This window comes from Scleropages formosus, chromosome 10 (assembly GCF_900964775.1).
Source record: "Scleropages formosus chromosome 10, fSclFor1.1, whole genome shotgun sequence".
Lineage (NCBI taxonomy): Eukaryota > Metazoa > Chordata > Actinopteri > Osteoglossiformes > Osteoglossidae > Scleropages > Scleropages formosus.
The window spans coordinates 18,103,105-18,122,727 of NC_041815.1; the positions used below are offsets into that span (position 1 = coordinate 18,103,105).

Below are 19,623 nucleotides of genomic sequence, written 5' to 3' on the forward strand. Positions count from 1 at the left end.
TTGCTTTCAGGTTCACATGTGGCTTTCATTGTTTTTTAATTCCCCTTCTGCTCAACACAAAGAAATTATTTGTACTGATGGGAAGTTAAGTAGCAGTAATGTTTATTAGAGATTGCATTTGTGGCCAGCCTTGTGGTGTGCTTTATATTTTACCTGCCTTAACTTTCAAGCAATAATCTAGTAGTACATCCACAGACACTGATAGCTAACCTTCCACTTTATTTACAAATGCCCCTTTTGTAAAGCTTCATTTGAAAATTATGTGAATTAATGAAACGAGTTTACTATTTCCCAAAATAATGAAAAAACTGTATGATTTAACCAATCACATAGAAATTGATAAATAACTAATAACTGCAGAACTCAAAAGAGGCTGTGAAGGTGTTATCATTAAAGCTACAGCTGAAAGGTCTTTAGTCATCTTGTTTGGACATGAAAAGTAGAACCAAATAATTTAATTTCACATTATGAACATGAATTGAAGTCCTGCTCTGTGCATTTTCATATCTATGAACTAGCTGTGGGAAAGCTATCTTGTCAAGACTAGGTTTCTGTGGGCTCAAGTGGAGAGTGGCTCGCACTCCCCTAGCATAGTACTGGATACACACCGAATTCGGAGAAGATCCGTATATGTGTACCTTCAGGAGGATGTTGTGAATCTTTCTCATTCGGACGCCTGTGGGATGCTGTGTTAGCAAGAGGCTGAAACTTAGAAATCACAAGGACCACCCACATTGTATCAGCAGATTCCACACCCTTTCCGGTGCCACAGCAGAACTCAGGAAGTGTCAAACTGAAAAACATTTCTGAACGACTGTCCTATACCCCATATTTCAAGCGCTAAATGTATTACAACTGATGTCCTAGAAATGACTGTAAAGGACAGTAAAAAATCCATTTGAACTGCAAAAAACTTGTATGCCCTAGGTTAAGGGTTTGTAAGCATGTATATGAAAATTATTTTCATAGATAACATTGAATAATCTCTGTACGATGTTAAAAAAACACACACAAAGCACAAACAAAAATTGAACATGTAATAAAATTTTCAAGTTTATATTTCTCTAAAAGTAAAAAACAATATTATTTATTTTTAGAACATGTTCGCTTTCAGAAAGATTCTATTCTCACAGAAAAGCTGTTATGTATACTTTTCATTATTTCATTGACGTCTTCTATAAACTGTGGTTATGATGTTCGCCGTTTCATGAGCTTTAGGGAAAACAAGAGATTCAAACATGCAAATGAGTGCCCAGACACTTCAGTGAGAATGTATCTTACCTTCAGCTTCTTACCAGAATACCGAAGTGCATCTCGAGTAATTTTCTTTTAGCATTCTCGAAATAAGCCTCATGGTTTCAGAATTTTACTCCTTAATACAATGTCAAGCAAGATATTGTAAAAAGGCTTTAATTTAACTCCTGATTTCAAAGAATAGACAAGAATCTCAACAACTTGTGGCTTTTTGGCATATCACAATTTGTATTTATCTATTCACGGAGATAACTGTACAGAGGCAAATATCGTCTGAACTATTTTATACAATATTATTCAATTATTCATTCTTATAATTTACTTACAGTTTTCACCCCAGTACTGTACAGTGATTGTATAATGAGGGAGTAAAACCGCTTTAAAAACATGCACAGTGGTTTTATAATAGGGAATTTAGTCATACATGCAGCTTTTTGTCCTGATTTTTGTCTTTTGTACAAATAAACATTTCCCCTATTGATTAAATTTGCTCAATTAATGTTAAAAGTCATAAACCCTTTTTTCTCAGTTTTACAGCAGGAAAAAAGAACTTTCTGTTTCTTTACAGAAAATATTATAAGCAATTACATTTTATACATGATATTAAGCTGCTGAGCTTTGCAAAATATCAGTAGTTGATCAAATGCAGGTGGTGCTGTAAGGTCTGTCGGTGGAGAAAATGGGTGAGAACGGCAGGAACAGAGCAGTGAGAGAGCAAACCTGTGGAGCACATGGACAGGCGTTGGGACTTATCAGGTGAGCAGGATGGAGCATTTGCCTGATGGTTAATTCTAATGAACTGTTTTCCCACCAGCTCTGGTGCGACTGTATCAAAACGGAGAGGAAAAACCATTAAATACATATCAAAATAGGCCTGTAACGGTTTAAAGGCAGTACATTTTCTAATTTCATCCAAATAAGCCGGGTTATGACGCAAAGAGGAGGTGTGTTCATTTATGGTCGCCACTGCTATACATTTCACTTGTCAGTATTTGAGTAGCTCCACTGAACTAGTGTGTGTTTCTGCGAGGAAACAAAACACTGCCATCTTACACTAGTGACAAACACTGCATGGAAAACACTGGGATGTGCGTAACGCTGTGCAATGTGTTACATTAAAACATACGACTCTGCATACATATCTAGTTTAACAGTAACCCACAGACTCATCTTGGGACATCTTTACACCTATCAGCACTGCCCCTGCATTATTTTGCCCAAAAAGCTTAACCTTTATGCCACAAAAACATTTTTACCCCCAAAAAGTCCAGTGTAGCGTTGCACAACCCTTACATGTGCACTGGTATAAATTAAGAAGTTGTGATTAAATCACATCCTGGACAGCTTATAAAATTGTGCTTTCTGTTAATCAAACGGGACATTTCTGTCTGCATTTCTGGTAGACCAAAAATGGCATGCTCAGTTAGACCCGTTAATGAGCATAATCAAGATAGTAATTTAAATCCACATGCAGGTCATAGTACCAGTCCCTTTTCCAGTATCAGTTTAGGTTTCTATAAATTTTAGTTGTATATAAATCTCTAATTTTCTCATCTTTAAACCTCTCGTTTTCTACAAACCTCCCTTAGTACTGAAATAATTAAAAAGAGTGAAAGTTTAACAAGTGAATTGAATTTGTCAAAAAAATGAATAACATAGAAAAGTCTGGCAGAAATAAATGTTACTTAGGTGGAAGATACATCATAAATCACCTGTAATAAATTAAATGACCCAAAAAGCACAAGGAGAAAAAGTGGGATATCCAGCAGGCAGTATTTAGACTGAGCATCACTCCTCCTTAAGCAAAGTTCAATGCTTTGCATTTCCATCTTGCAGACCCTGCAGCACCTCTGCCTCACAGGCAACAGCACTGTGTAATGGGGGAGTGTTTAGTGCAAAGAAAACGTTGCATAAATTCTCTATACTGTCAACTATCGCTGCTTCCATTAGCCTCTTCCCTAACTAAAAGATATCTCTACTGCAAAACACATCACAGGCTAAAAGAAAGAATAACATGAATTTATACCAGTAATAATATAAAATCAGACAATTTAAAAAAAAAAGATAATTTCCAAATTGAATTGCAGTTTCAAGAGTAAGATGAATTTCTGGATTTAGTTTCTCAATGTGTATTTTTAAAGGACTGTGAAAACAACCTATTGAAAAAAGCATGTCTGTGTTATTTACATACTTCTGGAATTTTTAAATTTTTTTTCAGCTCAAAAAAATCAATGCAGCAAAACATTTTCAATAAGTGCTTCATTTCTGACTCACTCACAGTTTTGCTGCATTATACAAAGTAAAAGTATCTGACTCAAAAAAGGCAGTTTTTCTGTGGTTTGACATGATCAATTCCCACACTGATTTTATTTAGTATGAAGTGCACAATAGCGACATGTACACCCCGTCACGTTTAGTTTCTCTGTGGTGTACATTTCCTCTCATAGTTTGTTAATCTCAATTTAGCAACCAAACCATAAAAAGTTGTTTTTTCTTTTATGAATGTTACCGTAAAACCTTAACAGCTTGTCATAACCTGTTAGTCAAACTGCATTTTAATAAACCTGTTCACGTCAAATTCATCTAATCTTGAAAAAGAAATCAGGCAAGACAAGAAGAAAATTCGGCTATGCCCAACACTCTGAAAACAAAAAAGGTACTGCACACAGCACACGAAAATGATTTCAATACCTGCGTAGCTTGAGCGTACCACTAGTGTTCCTACCAAACTATAAAGTATTTCATCCATACTACAATGAATGGCTCTTTAATGTGTTTAATATGCTTTATTAGCTCTTGTTCTTCTTAAAACACAACAGAAATGCCTAATTCCCCATGTGCTGTCACAATATTCAGTCACAATTACTACACGTTTTTACATGACCACAGCAAATGGCCAAGGGGCTTTTGATTCCAATGTGCATTGACGTTTGCAATAGTTTGGCTTCTGCGCATACAATAATGCATACATAATGACAAAAGTAAGTAGAAAAAGCTGCATAAAAAAGGTGTGACATCTGAGACAACAGAGAATCCTAAACTGCGGGCTGACTCTAATCCACTTATTACCTGTGGACCGCACATGTTCCACGTGACATATTTGCAGTGCATTTTAATTTTTCTACATTTTGGTGCAACCCACTGAGCGTAACTCTGCAGCGGTCATCACAACAGGTCCTGACCAGCTCACCTGCACGAGGACACACGGCAGCTGTGAAGAGGAAAAGCTGAAACAGTTCCCTATGCAGTATACTTATTAAACTGTTGGTGAGGCATACAAACTGTCTGAGGTTTTTTCATTGCAAAACACCTAATTAAAAGTGACTGTGCCGTTCTACACTTTCGAAAGAATTTATACAGCGACGTAATGCATCTTTTGTTACTTGACAGTTTTAAGTAAGTTCCACCCAAACCTGCACATTTAAGCACCATTGCTCACACGTTTAAGCTCAGACCACGTGACAGCAGAGCACCAAACCACTCGTTAAGTGGTGACAGTCATGTGGGGATTTGCATTCCTAAGGTGTTTTTTTTTTTTTTTGTTTTCCCCCTTTCGTTTATCATCTTATCATCAAACTAGCGAAATTTCTGTCATCGGTCCCATTGGCTGCAGAGTGGCCGCGTTGCACCACCCACAAACTCCATCTTGTCTTTGCTTCCGCTCCCCAAGTGCTGCGCATGGTTCTGAAGAGTGCCCAGTAAAGTGCACATATCTACTGGGACATTCCTGCCATACATGGAAGACTAATTGTTACTGAGAAGACAAAAAAACAAAACAAAACAAAACAAAAAAAAACCTGAGGTATGGAGCCTTGGCAGCGGAAAGCAATAATGTGCAAACACTTTGTGTCTCTGGTGAGCGTTGGTCTTGAAAATAAACAAGGCGTGAATGCAGAAAGTGTAAAATGGAACATCTGTTGAATGGATATTTGTCTTCTTACTGCCTTACAAAACAGGGCAACATTTCCCTATCTCATGGGCCCCTTTTTTCACTCCCGCACTTTACAGTCACAGCAGGTAGGAATCCCTTGGTGTTCATTCTAGGGTTTAACCTTTTACTTTACTTCTCTGGGGCTCCTCTGGCCCTCACATATAGGCATTAGCAAAGTTGACACAGGTTGATCAGATGGCATCGGTTACAAATTCACGTGGAAGAGTCACACCGTGTAAAAATGTTCAAACTACAGAGCTACGCTAATGTCTTTTGCTTCCCTTTATTTCACTGGATGCTGTCTGCTGAAAGCACATGGGGTGAGATGTCACCGGTACATTTTATCCCCAGTCCAAACTCAGGACACTGTTGGCGCCTCCAGAGGGGAAAGGACAGACTTGACTTCCCTTGGTACAGGAGTGATTAAGCCCTCATGTAAAAATACAAAGAACCAAGAGAAAAATCTGAAATTGGGAGTTTGTCAGAACAAAACCAAAGGCAAAGAGGGGAGGGGGGGGGAAGAAATGAATAAAAACAGATATTTGCTAAGAAATCAGCCTTTTTAAAACAAGTTGGCGTATTTCATTCACTTCTGCATCTGATTATAAGACATAATATCTAGACAGAGCAATAGATAGTTAGGCAGACAGGTAAATAGATACAATTAGATACAATTAATTAAAAATGAAACATTCTTAATGACCTACTTTAATATAATACCTGTAACAAGGGTCTTTTTATGGGTATCTCCTTAGCATACCACCTGACTGGGGTGTAGTGTCCTGCTCTGACCAACAGGTGCTCTGACTGCTTGGGGCAGAAGCGAGAGTGTTGGAGCAACGAGAGCTGGTGCTGGGTGTCTAGTCCTCGAAGCAATGGACAGAGAGACAGAGAGGGGGATGCATATGGATGCACACTCTCCCGATCGATCACATGTGCTTGCCTTCGTCCCTTTCCTGTTATCCCAATACTGATCTGATTAAAAGGAGAAGGGTGAGCGACAGGGAGGGACTACGCGGATGCAGAATCTGCAAGCACTCACTTCACCCAGCGCCCCCCCTCCCTCAGATGGCCCACAAAGGTCTACTCTCATTTCTTCTTTCCCGATGTGCTAGAGCGTCGGTCTGCCTTTTCTGACCTTTCAACCTTTTCTGACTTCTCTGACCTCTCCCCCTTCTCCACTTTGTCCGCCCGGTCAGACCTCTCCCCCTTTTCCGACTTGTCGGCCTTGCTGCCGTCCCGTCGTGTGCCTTCATCCGTGGAAGAGGTAGTAGGCTGGGGCTGTCCCCATTTGGCGATCTCCTCGTGCTCCTTGATGCTGGTGGTGATGTTTGTGATCCAGCCCTTCAGATCCTCCTGTAATCCAATGAATAGGAAGGTGAAGACCTTCGGGATTGCACCCTATGCCCTTATGCCCGTACCCTGATCGTCCTCTCCAAGGAGGTCACGCCTAGATATATTCAAAAACATATGTAGCCAGTGACACAATAGTACAAAAAAAAATCACACATCCTTTAATTTTTACTACTTTTCTCACCTCGTCCTTAGCGTGGAACAGAAATTCACTGCCATCTTTTGTTCTAGAAGAAGACAGAAAAGTTTGACAGCTTTGAGTGAATTTCTACACTTTACATTTTTACATTGTATTTTGATATAGTGTTTACATTGTGGGGTGTCATGGTGGCATACTAAGTTGCACTGTTTCTCACAGTGCCTTGGTGATATGGGATGATGCGGGTTTGATTCCCACTCAGTCTGTATAGAGTTTGCATGTTCTCCCAGTGTTTCCACGGGTTTCTTCCATAGTCCAAAGACATGCTTTCAAGTGAACTGGTAACTCTAAATTTCCCATAGTGTGTGTGTGTGTATAAGAGAGAGTGTGTTTCACCAGTGTATAAATGAGTGACTCATTGTAGTATGTCGAGCATTGTCACCTTGGGTGAAAAGGTGTGGGCTGATAGTACTACACAGCGTCTGTGGGAAATAGCTTTACAGAAAAGTGTCTGCTAAATGAATAAATGTAAATATTTTTGAAGGAGTTCAGTCAGATGAAATTACCTATCTTTCACTCTACATAAATGTGCTACTTGCATGTACCTCTTCACTGCATAATATTCCCAGTTCATCATGACTTTTTTTTTACCTTAGCAATAAATGAAATCAATCATCACACACACACACACCATCTGAAACAGCCTGTCCCATATGGGGTCGCGGGGAGCCGAAACCTAACCCGGCAACACAGGGCAAAAGGTTGGCGGAGGAGGGGACACAGCCAGGATGGGACGCCAGTCCGTCGCAAGGCACCCCAAACAGGACTCGAACCCCAGACCCACCGGAGAGCAGGACCCGGTCCAACCCACTGTGCCATCGCACCCTCTATCAAACATCACTACATAGCTTATTTGATTGCCATGCACCAATACTGCAGGCGACACAAAAAACAAACAGCTTTTTTGACAGATATATGCTGGAAAAATTCAGGCCACCTGAGGTCACCTGCTTAAAACATAAAGACACACTTACTTGAGCGTGAAGACATTTTTCTTTTTCTTGTAACCATTGGTGACATCGCAGGTGCAGCTGCCCAAGTTGAGCAATGGCTCGCTGTTGTAAGGTGTGGTGGTGTTCTTGGCATCCTTGTAGAAACCAATTTCTCCTTTGGACAGCACGCAGTAGAGGTTCACCCAAGACCTGCTGTTAGAGCGGGAGACAGGTGCCTTGAGCGTGGACGTCGCAAACCCTGTCTGCCTAAATCACTCACCTGGTTTGCTCATGAGGATGAGCCTTCACAGGTCGAATGAGAATGGACTGCCAAACAAACAATTAAAACACACACAAATTATCATGCTGGGGGTGTACATGTGGCTTACCTTTGTGGAGAGGGAGACGAGAGCCAGGAACAGGACCAAGGAAAGCAAAAGAAAAGGAGAGGTTCTTGGTTAAATGTGAGCGGACATAACATTGCAACAACTGTAATTTTGCTTGAATTTTACCTTAACGTGATATTTACATGACTTATATCCAATTGCTGTGTAATGTGGACACATTGGGACACTGAGCTTGTTACAGACGGTCACTTTGCCTCCTGGAGTCAGTTCAGTCTCCCGTGCTGGAGAGCTTGGCCATTAAGCATGGAAGACTGAATGCCTCTTGAAGGCAGCTGTGTGGCGTGCGGTCGCGAAGGTCACCTGCATGTGGCAACGACTGCACACCACCCATGATCCTGCCAGGTATGTTCCAAGTCTTACATGAAGAGACTGCTTGGCACATCCTTGGCACATCCATCCCTTTTTACCTTTGAGAATCTTACAGCTCTTAAGTATTTAAAATTTCTTCAAAAGAAATCCCAGAGATGGGTACATATTTTAACTAACATAAAAGTGTGTGAACCAGCCCTCAGAAGACTGTTGACTTTATGTTGGGATGCTGGAGCCCCACCTGTTGGAGCTCTTTTTCTGACTCTCAATATCAAGCTTGCGGAAGAGGAAGCCTTCATGGTGGACCGTGTGGGTGGGAGGCTGAGGCACTGGCGGGCTGCTCTGTGCTGGTGCTGAGCGGGATCGCCTCGTCTCTCCAGTGTTGGGTTCTTTGGGCCGAGGTCTTCGGCGCGGTTTAGGACGGTCCCTCGCTCGAGGGCGGTCAGGTCGAACCGACTTTTCTGGGAGGCCGTTGAGGAGACGTGGCATTTCTCCTCTGGCCTGTTCTCACACACACACACACACACACACACAGAAGAGGATGGATGATTACTGACAGCGTCTGTTTAACGCTTTCACTACTGCCTATACTGAGTGTTGTTTCAATGAATTAAAATCTGAGCACTGCTGATGCAATGACAATCTGCCACAGCGGTTTGGCGGACTCACCTGCGCTGCTTCCCTTTCCTGCAGCTGCTCTACAATGTCTGCCAACGTGGAACGCTTATCCCTGCAGCAGTTAATATCACTTTAGTGAGCACAAATACCTATTGAAAACCATTAGGTCCTATAAGTCTTACATATCAGTCAAGGTGTAATCACAGGAAGGTTCAGTGACTAGAAGTATTTACCCGCCAGAGCGCTTGTCAGACTGATCCCTGGTGGTCTCCTGTTCGCTGGACTCCTGCCTCTCTAGCCGATATCGGTCTCTCCGGCGGCCCTCCTGCTCGCTGGACGTCTGCCGCTCCAACCGGCGTTCGTGGCGCTCCCGCCACACCTCCTGGGGCAGCTCGTCACGTCGTGCCTGTATCTCCTGCTCACTGGAGGCCTGCCGCTCCAAACGTCTTTCCCTCCTGTAGTGGTCCATTTGGGGATCTGAGCGGCTGCCACGGGGGTCCCGGGGTGACTCACCATTCAGCATTTCCCTCCCAGGCTCCCTCAGGACAACATCGGCTAGCACCATTTCGCTTTCCCTCTCCCTTTCTTGCTCCTTCTCCTGATCCCGCTCTGTTCTACTGCTTTCTAAGATGTGGTCGATCTTGGGTTGCAGACGCTCAGGTTTCAAGTCCTGCCGTACGTAAGCCACTTTGGCCTCCCCGCCAACTGTCCCCCTCAAGTCTAGGCTCCGGTAACTGGAGCCATTCATGACGGGTGTGTAGCTGGCCACTGTGGAACCCAGTCTTCGGGCCACAGAGGACGCCGAAGGCTCCAGAGATTGCCTCTCCAGCTTAGGCTCTGGCTTCTCATAGATTGTCTGCCGCATCAAGGACGAGGTGAGACTCCGGGAGGGTGATGCTTCCTGCGGGTCGAGAAACACCTTCCTGCCCAGCAGTGGTGTTGGGGGCAGTTTGCTCTGCTCCGCTTTCAATTTCTCAACCTGAAATGAGGACAAAACGCAAAACATAAACCTAAAATACACAGGCATGTTTTATAAAGACTGTGACTAGACAGACTGGTAGACTGTGCGTGACATTGCTAATACAGAGGAAGGGGAGCTTTTGAGAGGTGCGTACAGTGGTCAGCCTGCGCAGTGAGCTGAAGCGTTCCTCCCAGGTGGCTGCAGCCTTGCGGAAAGCTTCGTGCCGACGGATCAGCTGCTCCACCTCATCCACGCTGTTTCCCAACTCTCTGCTGTTGATAAAAGGCTCCTGGGCTGTCAGCCAGGCCTCTGCCACCATGGCTTCCTGGGCAAACTGGTGAACCTCGAGCACTGCAAAAGTGACAGAAAGCAGAAGAACATCCCGTCAGCATTTTCAGTGTGAACTACTAGTACTCGCAATCACTTTCCCAATTTTCTCCCAATTTACGGAATAAAGAAATGGCTATGCGTACAATGTGGCATAAGCTATGACCTTTTATGCAGTTGATAATACCCGATAATATCCGTAATTCGAAAAGATGGTGTGAAAACGGTGAGCTGCTGTCCATAGACCTGGGTCATGATCACAATGTACGGAATGTACAAACTATGCATGTGGGTGAACCACACAACTTAATTTAATTCTATTCTAGTTTTAAATAAGGCAATATCATGTGCACATTTGAATACTCACTGTGTTGTAGCTTTTCCCAGTGCTTGTCCCATTTCTCAGACATCTCCTTTTGCTTGGCCACAAGCTTATCTAACTTCTCCTTGATCTGAAATATTTAAGTCAGCAAATCAGCATTTAAAGAAAACAAAATATAAGCAAAAGTACTGTTTTCCCAAAAATGAAACAGAAACAGAAAGTATGAAAAATTTCTTTAGTACACTTTGAATAATCTGTTCATTTCCATTTGGTCTGCTGTCAAAACCACATACATGTATATGATGATAAAAAGGCATAAAAGCAGTCATTTGTGAGAATGGCGATTGTTCTTTATTTTGTGTTTATTGCTATGGGTCACCTCTTCAGCAGCGGGATTGCGGGCTGCCAGAAGTGTCTTTCCCATTTCGATGCACAGAAGAACGTTCTTGTTGCGTGCTTCAATTTCACTCTTCAGGCTCTGGTGGTAGTTCATTAGCACCTCTACTGAGGACACATCCCTGAATGACAAAAAGTCAGGAAACTGACATTTCATAGGGGGGAAAAAGGAAAAAAAACCTAACCGGCAGTAGATCACTTCAATCCATGCATCAATACATGAAAAAAACACAAATGCTGCCGTGATACTTGTCCCGCTGTTCCTCAAGTATGTAGGATTTCGAGCTTATGGAAACTAGTATATTCTTTAGATGTTTAAAGATATTTAACTTCGAGCACCCTTTAAAAAACATTAGAACTGCAGATTTCCTCAGTGACTGTTAATAATAAATTGTTTAATGTAAGATTAACATGTGAATAGAGAGGGAAACAGCCTGGGTTACAGGAATTCGAGATAATGGAAATAATTGCATTTTCAGATTACCGGAGAAAAATACTGATTCTGCAATAGATCAATCGAATGCTTCTTAGATCCATAAGTGAGGGTGAATTTCAGAAATTTTCCACTTCCGTAATGTGCATATATTCACATTGGAACAATCTGCGGAATTTCATTCACATGAACTTTTCATAGGGCTGTCAGATTCCCAGTTCTTGAGCTTCCTAATCAATAGCACAATATTTAGGGACAATTTTATGTAGCTGTTCTGAATTCACCAGCACAAACAAAAAGAAACAAAAAAAACAAACTCATTTGCTTTAATTCCATAATACGAATGAAATGGACGAAGCAGCTATTAAACTTGGTGAAGCTCGTAATGTTACCTGGGTTTTTCCCCTGTCCCGATCTGGCAAATGATGCTGTCCATCCAAATTATGAGGTCACGCACGGCACCGAAGAAGCGCAGCTTGTCCGTCACCGTGGTGATCTGCACACGGCACTCCTCGCAGAAGGTCAGCAGCTCCTTCCAGGACTGCATCACCTCCTGCTCCTTGCTGGCGATGGCCTCCGCCTTCTCGCCCGCATACAACGTCCTGAGCTGGGCAGCACTCTCCTGCAACTGCCGCACCTGGAGGTGAGGTAAGGTAAGGAAGTGAGAGCACCATTCATGTTATATGCAGTCATCTTCGTGCTACAATATTCGTTGTAAATGAGTTCAAACAAACTCGTTTCCCAATTCATTTATAGATCACAATGAGTTCCCGCTAAACTTATCAGCCTCGGTTCAATAATAAGGAATTTAAAGCAAGATAACTGTAAATGGACGGCAGATGGGCTCACCTGTGTGACGAGCAGCTGGATGTCCTGCTCAAATGTGTGCATGAGTCTTTGCAAGGTGCTTGTGTTGGCTGTGCCCCCTTGGCAGGCCCGCACCTCAGGCAACCGCCTCTGCTTGTCCTCAATCTGGATCAGAACCTAAACCCAACAAAACTGCCTTCAGGATCACAGCAAAGCCAGCGTATTTTTGAACACCTGATGAATATGATGTCCCAAAGTAAAAACACTGCAAATATTAGAGAAGCAGGAAAAATTCAGAAATTTCTTGTGACATTTCCTCGTATAACTAGTAAACATTTTGCTATCAAGAAAGAATAAGAATTCCATGACATCAGTAAAACGACAGCACATGCATAATATCCGTTACGTTAACGTTCTAAGTAAGTGTACCTCCCGGCAGTCAGCAAAGAACTTGTGCAGCTGGTGTGAAGCTGCCAGCATCTGCGCTCGTGTCTCCATCAGCTCCAGCAAGTCTGCCCAGGCCTCATTCACACCATCCTTCCACTCCGCAATAGTGGCCGCGTCAGCGTGACCATAGTCAATGAGCTCGTCCACCATCTGGTTCACCGCCGTCACCCTCTCCTGACCTAGAGACCCCGTCTCCGTGACAAAATCGGTGAACTTCTCCTGCAGGACCTGAGAAGGAAAGCAGGGGCAGGATGGAGTTACAAGACCTGGACCCTTGGACTCCAGCTGAGCTCCTCAATTCACTCATTCTATCCGAGACTCAGATGAACTAAACAGAACGAGCATATGTTCCACACCACAGGCTGGGGTGAGTGGGGGAAGGACAAACAAGCTGCCCTGATTTCTGCACTTGCTCGTTGTAAACACAGACATGGGGCAGCTCGGTGGCACAGCGAGTAGCACTGCCGTCTCACAGCGCCTGGGTGGTGCGAGAGGATGTGAGTTTGATCCCTGCTCAGTCGGTATGGAGTGTGTATATTCACCCCATGTCTATGTGTTTCCTCCGGGTGCTCTGGTTTCTTCCCACAGTCCAAAGACATGCTGTTCAGGTCCCCCCATAGTGTGTGAGTGACACAGAGAGAGTGTGTTCTGCTGATGTATGGATGAGTGACACAGTGTAAGTAGTGTACCTAGTAGTGTAAGTCACCGTGGTGAATAAGGTGTGTGGGCTGGTAACACTACATAGAGTTCATTGGAAGTCACTTTGGAGAAAAGCGTCTGCTAAGGCACGTAACGTATGAACAGAGACATTTGTTTATCCTGCTGCTCTCTCTTTTTACACTCCGATTACATGAGAGCCACACTACCCCCACAAAGGCTCTCTGTGCATCAGCACTTCACAGCGCCAACATGAGACAGTCTTGTCGCTGCTGGTGCTGGGGAGCTGGCAGGTCTGTGGGGGAAGGCCGAACCCTTTGTTCACCAGGAGGCTAAAGAGGCTTTACGGCAATTCATGCTCTCGTTCCTGAAAGTGATGGCTGCCCATCGGCTCCTTTCAGCGTAGGTTATGATTTTTAAAAATATAGTTTGTTTTCATGAAGAGGAGACAGGGTCGTTTTCCATAATTATAATTATTTTTCAGACATTGACTGATTATGTTATTTTTGCCAGCCAGTTCTGCACCTCAAAGCCCTATATTTTTTCTAGGTCTTGTGTACATCACTTCATTCATTCTAGCAATTTTGGATTCATATTTTCTGCAGTGCACCTTGACATCAGCCCAGGGTCTTAAAATCAGGATTTCTACCATAAGACTCGATAAATGAACAGCTTAATCGTTTTTAAAAGCACAGTGGCAAAAAAAAGGCCATATACACAGGGAGTCTCCAGCACATGGATTGCTCAGTGCCACGGTACATTTAGACATTTCTGAAAGAAAGTGTCATTCTAACTGACAAAGAGATCCTGCAAGTTTGATACTGACTGTGACATGCTCAAAGTCCTGGCCGAGCTCAGGGGAGCTGGCGACCACCTCGCGTTCGGCAATCCACTGCTCCAGCTCATCCACCTCCCGGTTCAGCTGGTAGAGCCAGTACTGCTGCTCCAGCCGGGACTTGCGCTCCTCCACCAGGTCCTTCAGCGAGACGTACAGCCGGTCGATCTGCGACTGCCGCTTGCTTATCTGCTCGCTGTCACGGAGAGTCACACACAAAGCATCACTGCAAATGCAACAAAAGCACTACAGGCATAAAAATGACAGCGTATTAATGCAGGTTCATGAGGACGTCAACTGTACACTGTGAAGTGCGACGTGCTTTGCCTGCTTTTAAATGGGTATCTTGAAAGAAAATAAAATACATATATCTCCATCTCGAAAGATTAGTGGTCAGCTCTGGTAACCAGGCAATTTGTTGTATTTTTTTTTATTCCAGGCCCTATTAAACAACAATGAAAATGGATGGAGGGGGGCGTGGTGGTGCAGTGGGCTGGACCGGGTGCTGCTCTCCGGTGGGTCTGGGGTTCGAGTCCCGCTTGGGGTGCCTTGTGACGGACTGGCGTCCCGTCCTGGGTGTGTCCCCTCTCCCTCCAGCCCTATGCCCTGTGTTGCCGGGTTAGGCTCTGGCTCCCCGCGACCCCGTTTGGGACAAGCGGTTCAGACAATGTGTGAAAATGGATGTTCACATCCAGTGCCTACAGCTACTTCTCCAAAAATTTTCTTCCAGCATTAGGTGCAGTTGTTTCTTTTGTATATGACTTTAGGTTGTTTATGTAATACTGTGAAGATGCTGAGAAAGTGTGGACTGTCAGTAATTTTAAAAAGTTGCAGTAATGACATTTACCTGCAAAAAAAATGCACCCAGCTCATTTTAGTAATTCTGCCTCCTGAACCCAAGTGATTAAAGTTTCTCCATTTCTCTAAAAATCAGGAAGTACGAACAACTAACTGAATAATTGTGCTCACATTTTATTTTTTGCACACATGTATTTGCAGCATGGGCCACGACACACTTCTCATATAGCACATTAAAGCCTGGTTTCCATGGGACTTAGGGCAATGTGACAGTTCCTCATGATCCTTGCATTTTTTCAGCACAATACCCATAGCAGATCCGTGTCAGACTTACTACATCTAGATGGTTTTTTTTTTTTTTCCCCATTATTTATGGCATTTTAGGATGGCATGATAGATCCAATACAATAAGGAAATAATAAAATTTTCAAAACACATTTCTGCATTGTGCAAACACTACTGCCTATTGCAGTGGAAGCATCAGGTAGAGAAAAATTTTTAATCATTACTAAATGAAGAAGAAAAACTATTTTGTGAACTGTATTTGTTGACTACTGCAGTGGGGTTTAAGACGGTATCAATCAGATCTACAGGCTGGGACAGCTGGTAGTGTAGCGGTTAGCGTTTGGACCGAAAGGCTGGACGATTAAATCCCTGCTCCTGGCTCACGTATCATCAAGTAACGTACTTAACCTAAATTGTTCCAGGAAAATTACCCAGCTGTATAAATGGGTAAATGATTGTAGGTCGTTCAACATTTTAAGTCACTTTGGAGAAAAGCTAAATGAATAAATATAAATGCTTGACAGAAAGCGCAAGCAGTAGAAATAACAAAGTTCAACTAAAATAACACATACAAAAATTTTACTTACACCAAACAAACTGAAAAATATCAAGCCAAAATCAGGTGTATAAATGAATAATTATTTTGCGTTACATCTGAAGCAAGACGGTAAGTACCGCGTGACGGTGAAACCCAGATGTGTGGATCAGAATACCTGTCAGGATGGCCAAGCTCCAGGAGCTGCCTGCACTGCTGGGAGAGGAGGCCTATGGTCTCGGCGTAGTCCTCGATGGTCTGCTCCAGGACCAGGTGTTTCTTCAACAGCTTCAGCGTGCTTGGCTCATCCTGAAGGAAAATCCACAGACAAAGAATCACAGGGAAACGCTCGTTCATGCTTCAGTCACCATATCTTTTCCCAGGACTGCGTGTGATACAAATGGAAGCATGAGGAGGCACTTCACATTGTATTATACCCAGTTCTACAGCTAAAAAGAAGAGCTAAATCTGTAAGAAAACAAGATTCTAACAACCTGATACAAACCTGACCCAGTGGAGAAACCATTAAACTGGTCTGAAAACTCTAGAATTATTTATTTTGACAAAGAAATGGAGTTCAATCAAGAGTAATGAGTAAGCATTTACAACACGATGCATTAAGAAAATTTTCACAGCTTTCATGCACAACACAGAGAGAATAGATGTGTTTCTGATGATACACAACTTTGCTAAATTGTATCTCTGGTAGCAACGGTGTTCTGAAGATCTGAGCATGTAGCCTATTAACCATCATGCCTGTCAACAATTTTTGCATAATATCCCCGTTTAAGACATGTTTTTGTCAACAAGGCATTTAGTTAACAAGTTTGAGAAGGAAACCTGCTGACATGTCTTCCCGGCTCTTCAGCAGCAGCTCGCAGAGATGTAGAACACTTGTGGGTGCCTTTGCTTCCATTCGTCTGTCTAGTTCCACAAAAGTATTGCCAAGGTTGCCCAAGTGTGCTCAGACTTTTGACTGGCACAACACACACTTTCATCCTTTCTCCATGTGAAGAACAGTACGCCCCGGCTAAGAGCTCATCGCCTACCTTGCCTTTCTCCTCATTCATCATGTGGAGCTCCTGCTCACTTAGCCAGGCCTCCACCTCAGCCACATCGAAGTAGTACTGCTGCGCTTGGTACATAGCATCCAGTGTTAGCTGCCTCCGCTCTGTCTCCAGCTTCAGGGTCTCCCACAGGTGCTGCAGCTGCTCCAAGCCCGCTCGCACGCAGTCTGCCTCGGGACTTCGGATGGAGGCGATGACGCTGGCCCGATCGAGGACATCCTCAACCCGCGCTCTGTGGCCTTGAAGCTCACGCTGCAGACTCTGGAACAATAAAGGATGTGTACTGAGCACTTGCTGTTCAAAACAGGCTGCTTGCAGGAAAACAGCTAGAACAACATCCAACGGACAATGTCAAACTTTCAACTTTTTCAACTTTTTTCATTCCGCATCTTAAATGTAAACTTGCCGAGAGAGAAACCTGCTCGGTGGGGCCATCAGCCTCGTCACCTACCTGATTCTTCTTCATGAGTTGCTGCACGGCCTGCAGACTGGTCCCGTGCTCTTTGGAAGTGGCCATGGGAAGACGCTCCTGGACCCACAACTACAGGAGCAACAAATAAAACTGTGTGATGCAGAACAGCTTGTCGTTATAAATGTGCGTGGTCACGCATATAAACGATCTCCAAATGGATCGGATAAAAGCAAACCACAGACGGCCCTCACAATCTCATCTTCCAGGTCACGGCCCACTTGGTGCACCTCCTTGGAGGCCAACAGGATACGCCGGCGTTCCTTGAGGGGCTCGATGAGACGTACGATGCGTGTCTCCACCTGAGCTTGCTTCTCCGACATGGTGTCCCGAGGCATGCCCTGTTGGGGGATGGAGGCTGCCTGGACCTGCAGATCACCCACCTCCTTGTACCAGTCCTCCATCTGAGACTCCATGGTCTGAATGTCAGGAGTAGACAGAGGAAGAGACAGAAGTACACCCAAAAAGACAGGTCCAGAAAAAAGTCAGAGCACAAAATATGAGCGTCATAAATACTAGACAAAACAACAAGGTGTAAGAGCACCAGTACCGACAGAACTTTAAGTCTCATTCTATTAAGTAGCAGCAGGGTGAACTGACAGAGGAGGAGAATAGGGAAAGCTAGCAACAGAACATCATCTCCTTGTTTGACGTACACTTAGGTAATACATCGTAGTTATTCAGGATGCTGTGGGTCCTTCTGCACAGAAAGCGGTTGGATATAGTCATATTGTTTCATTATCAGGATGACTTCAGCATGGATTTCATCGAACCAGACTGGACACTAACAGCAGAGCCAGAATTTACAGTCTAGGTGCAGAGTGCAAAGGCTGACTGGGAACATATGATTTTAAAGGGTGGGTAACATGTCAGAGACTTCTAGAATGCTAGCACAAAAGAAAACGAGATAAAACGTTATAAAACCTTTAAAATTACTTGGGTAGTTTAGGAAAATGTTATTTATTGAAAATTAAAGGGTGACATTCATATTTAAAGAGCCCTGCCAAAAATCTGTATCTAACCTGTCATTTCATATTACTCTAAAATGTACTTCCTGCACTTACAAAAAATTAAAATATTTGTTTCTAGATATAAGGTTCCCTCTCGCTACAGAACATATCAAAGGTGTATTTTGAACAACTGAAACTATAAATGGCTTTTCTATCAGTATACGTGACCTATTTTAACGTCCTTGAACATTAATTCCCTTAAGTCAGTGGTTCTCTTCCAGGGTCCTCAGGAGCACGTCTTTCAGCTCTTTGTCCCAAATCTACCTGATTTGACAAATTAGCTATCTACTTCGACTGAACTGGTGAAATAACTATTCAAATTACATGATGTTGTGCCAGGTGGGAACAAGGAGCTGCAGGACGTACACTATGAATGAAGGACTGAGAAGACACAGCTAAAAATGTATATAGATATTAACCTGTAATTTCTTTGCTCGTTTGCCTATAATTAATATATAGTGTATTAACACCAACATTTAGACAAATACATTTTAAAAAAGTTGTTACCAGGGACTATCCCTGAGCTCATAGCACTAGCCTTTGCAGATCCATCAGCCTCAACCAAGATGTAAAGCTTGCTTCTTGTGAGGTACCACTGTAATACATATTTTATTGTACGTAAAATCTGCGATTTATTTAGTGTTGTGTTCTTTGTTTGAACCACACAGCCGTCAGCTTCCCGTTAGTCCCAAAAGTAAGAAACAGACGAAAAGACTACAAAGACAGAAAATCTAAAATATGCGCTTCCTAGCATTACAAACCTAGAAGGAGAGCCATAAGACGTGCATTTTAGATGGGGACTGCAGAACCATTTTCTTATGGACCTCAAGGAAAACAAGCCAAAGGTGCACAGGTCAATGAGAGAGAGAGAGAGGGAACAGAAAGAAAGAAAAGGTGAGAGAGCAGTGAGCAGAAGGAGGGTGGAAGACAGCAAGTGCATGGAGGGAGAGGGAAAACAAAAACAAAAAGGGTACTGTACCCTTCATGAAGGTGGCTGGGTGGCAAGGATACAAACCACAATTTCAGGCTGAAAAGGAACTCAAAGCAGCTCATAGCACCATGCTGTCAGAAAGGAGAATGACAAATGCGTAAAATGAAGATGTGTCCAGCTGTCTGTACTGGAGAGGATGTCCTCTCAACACACATGACAAGAGTACCGTAGCTCAGGTACTAAGACACAGTGGGAATGTACGTAATGCATTATTATGCATTAAACAACATTTAATAAAAGTAAAACTGCAAATGTAAATGACTTAACTATACAGGCAGCA

The 19,623-nt window shown here is 43.2% G+C and overlaps 1 protein-coding gene across 2 annotated transcripts in view; it reads right to left on the bottom strand.

The window, feature by feature from the left end:
• Positions 1-1,175: 1,175 nt before the first annotated feature.
• The window catches only part of sptbn4b (spectrin, beta, non-erythrocytic 4b), a 72,639-nt gene continuing 54,191 nt past the window's right edge, over positions 1,176-19,623 (bottom strand). For both annotated transcript variants that reach the window (XM_018742827.2, XM_018742826.2), the window contains 17 exons: positions 17,537-17,761; positions 17,325-17,414; positions 16,856-17,134; positions 15,985-16,115; positions 14,180-14,384; positions 12,679-12,924; positions 12,292-12,426; positions 11,835-12,079; positions 10,993-11,131; positions 10,659-10,743; positions 10,119-10,315; positions 9,237-9,982; positions 9,055-9,115; positions 8,627-8,886; positions 7,712-7,882; positions 6,723-6,765; positions 1,176-6,541 (listed from right to left, as the gene is read on the bottom strand). In XM_018742827.2, coding sequence (XP_018598343.1) covers positions 6,275-6,541; positions 6,723-6,765; positions 7,712-7,882; positions 8,627-8,886; positions 9,055-9,115; positions 9,237-9,982; positions 10,119-10,315; positions 10,659-10,743; positions 10,993-11,131; positions 11,835-12,079; positions 12,292-12,426; positions 12,679-12,924; positions 14,180-14,384; positions 15,985-16,115; positions 16,856-17,134; positions 17,325-17,414; positions 17,537-17,761 — 3,525 coding nt within the window. In that variant the 3' untranslated portion in view covers positions 1,176-6,274. The remainder of the gene's footprint in view (positions 6,542-6,722; positions 6,766-7,711; positions 7,883-8,626; positions 8,887-9,054; positions 9,116-9,236; positions 9,983-10,118; positions 10,316-10,658; positions 10,744-10,992; positions 11,132-11,834; positions 12,080-12,291; positions 12,427-12,678; positions 12,925-14,179; positions 14,385-15,984; positions 16,116-16,855; positions 17,135-17,324; positions 17,415-17,536; positions 17,762-19,623) is intronic.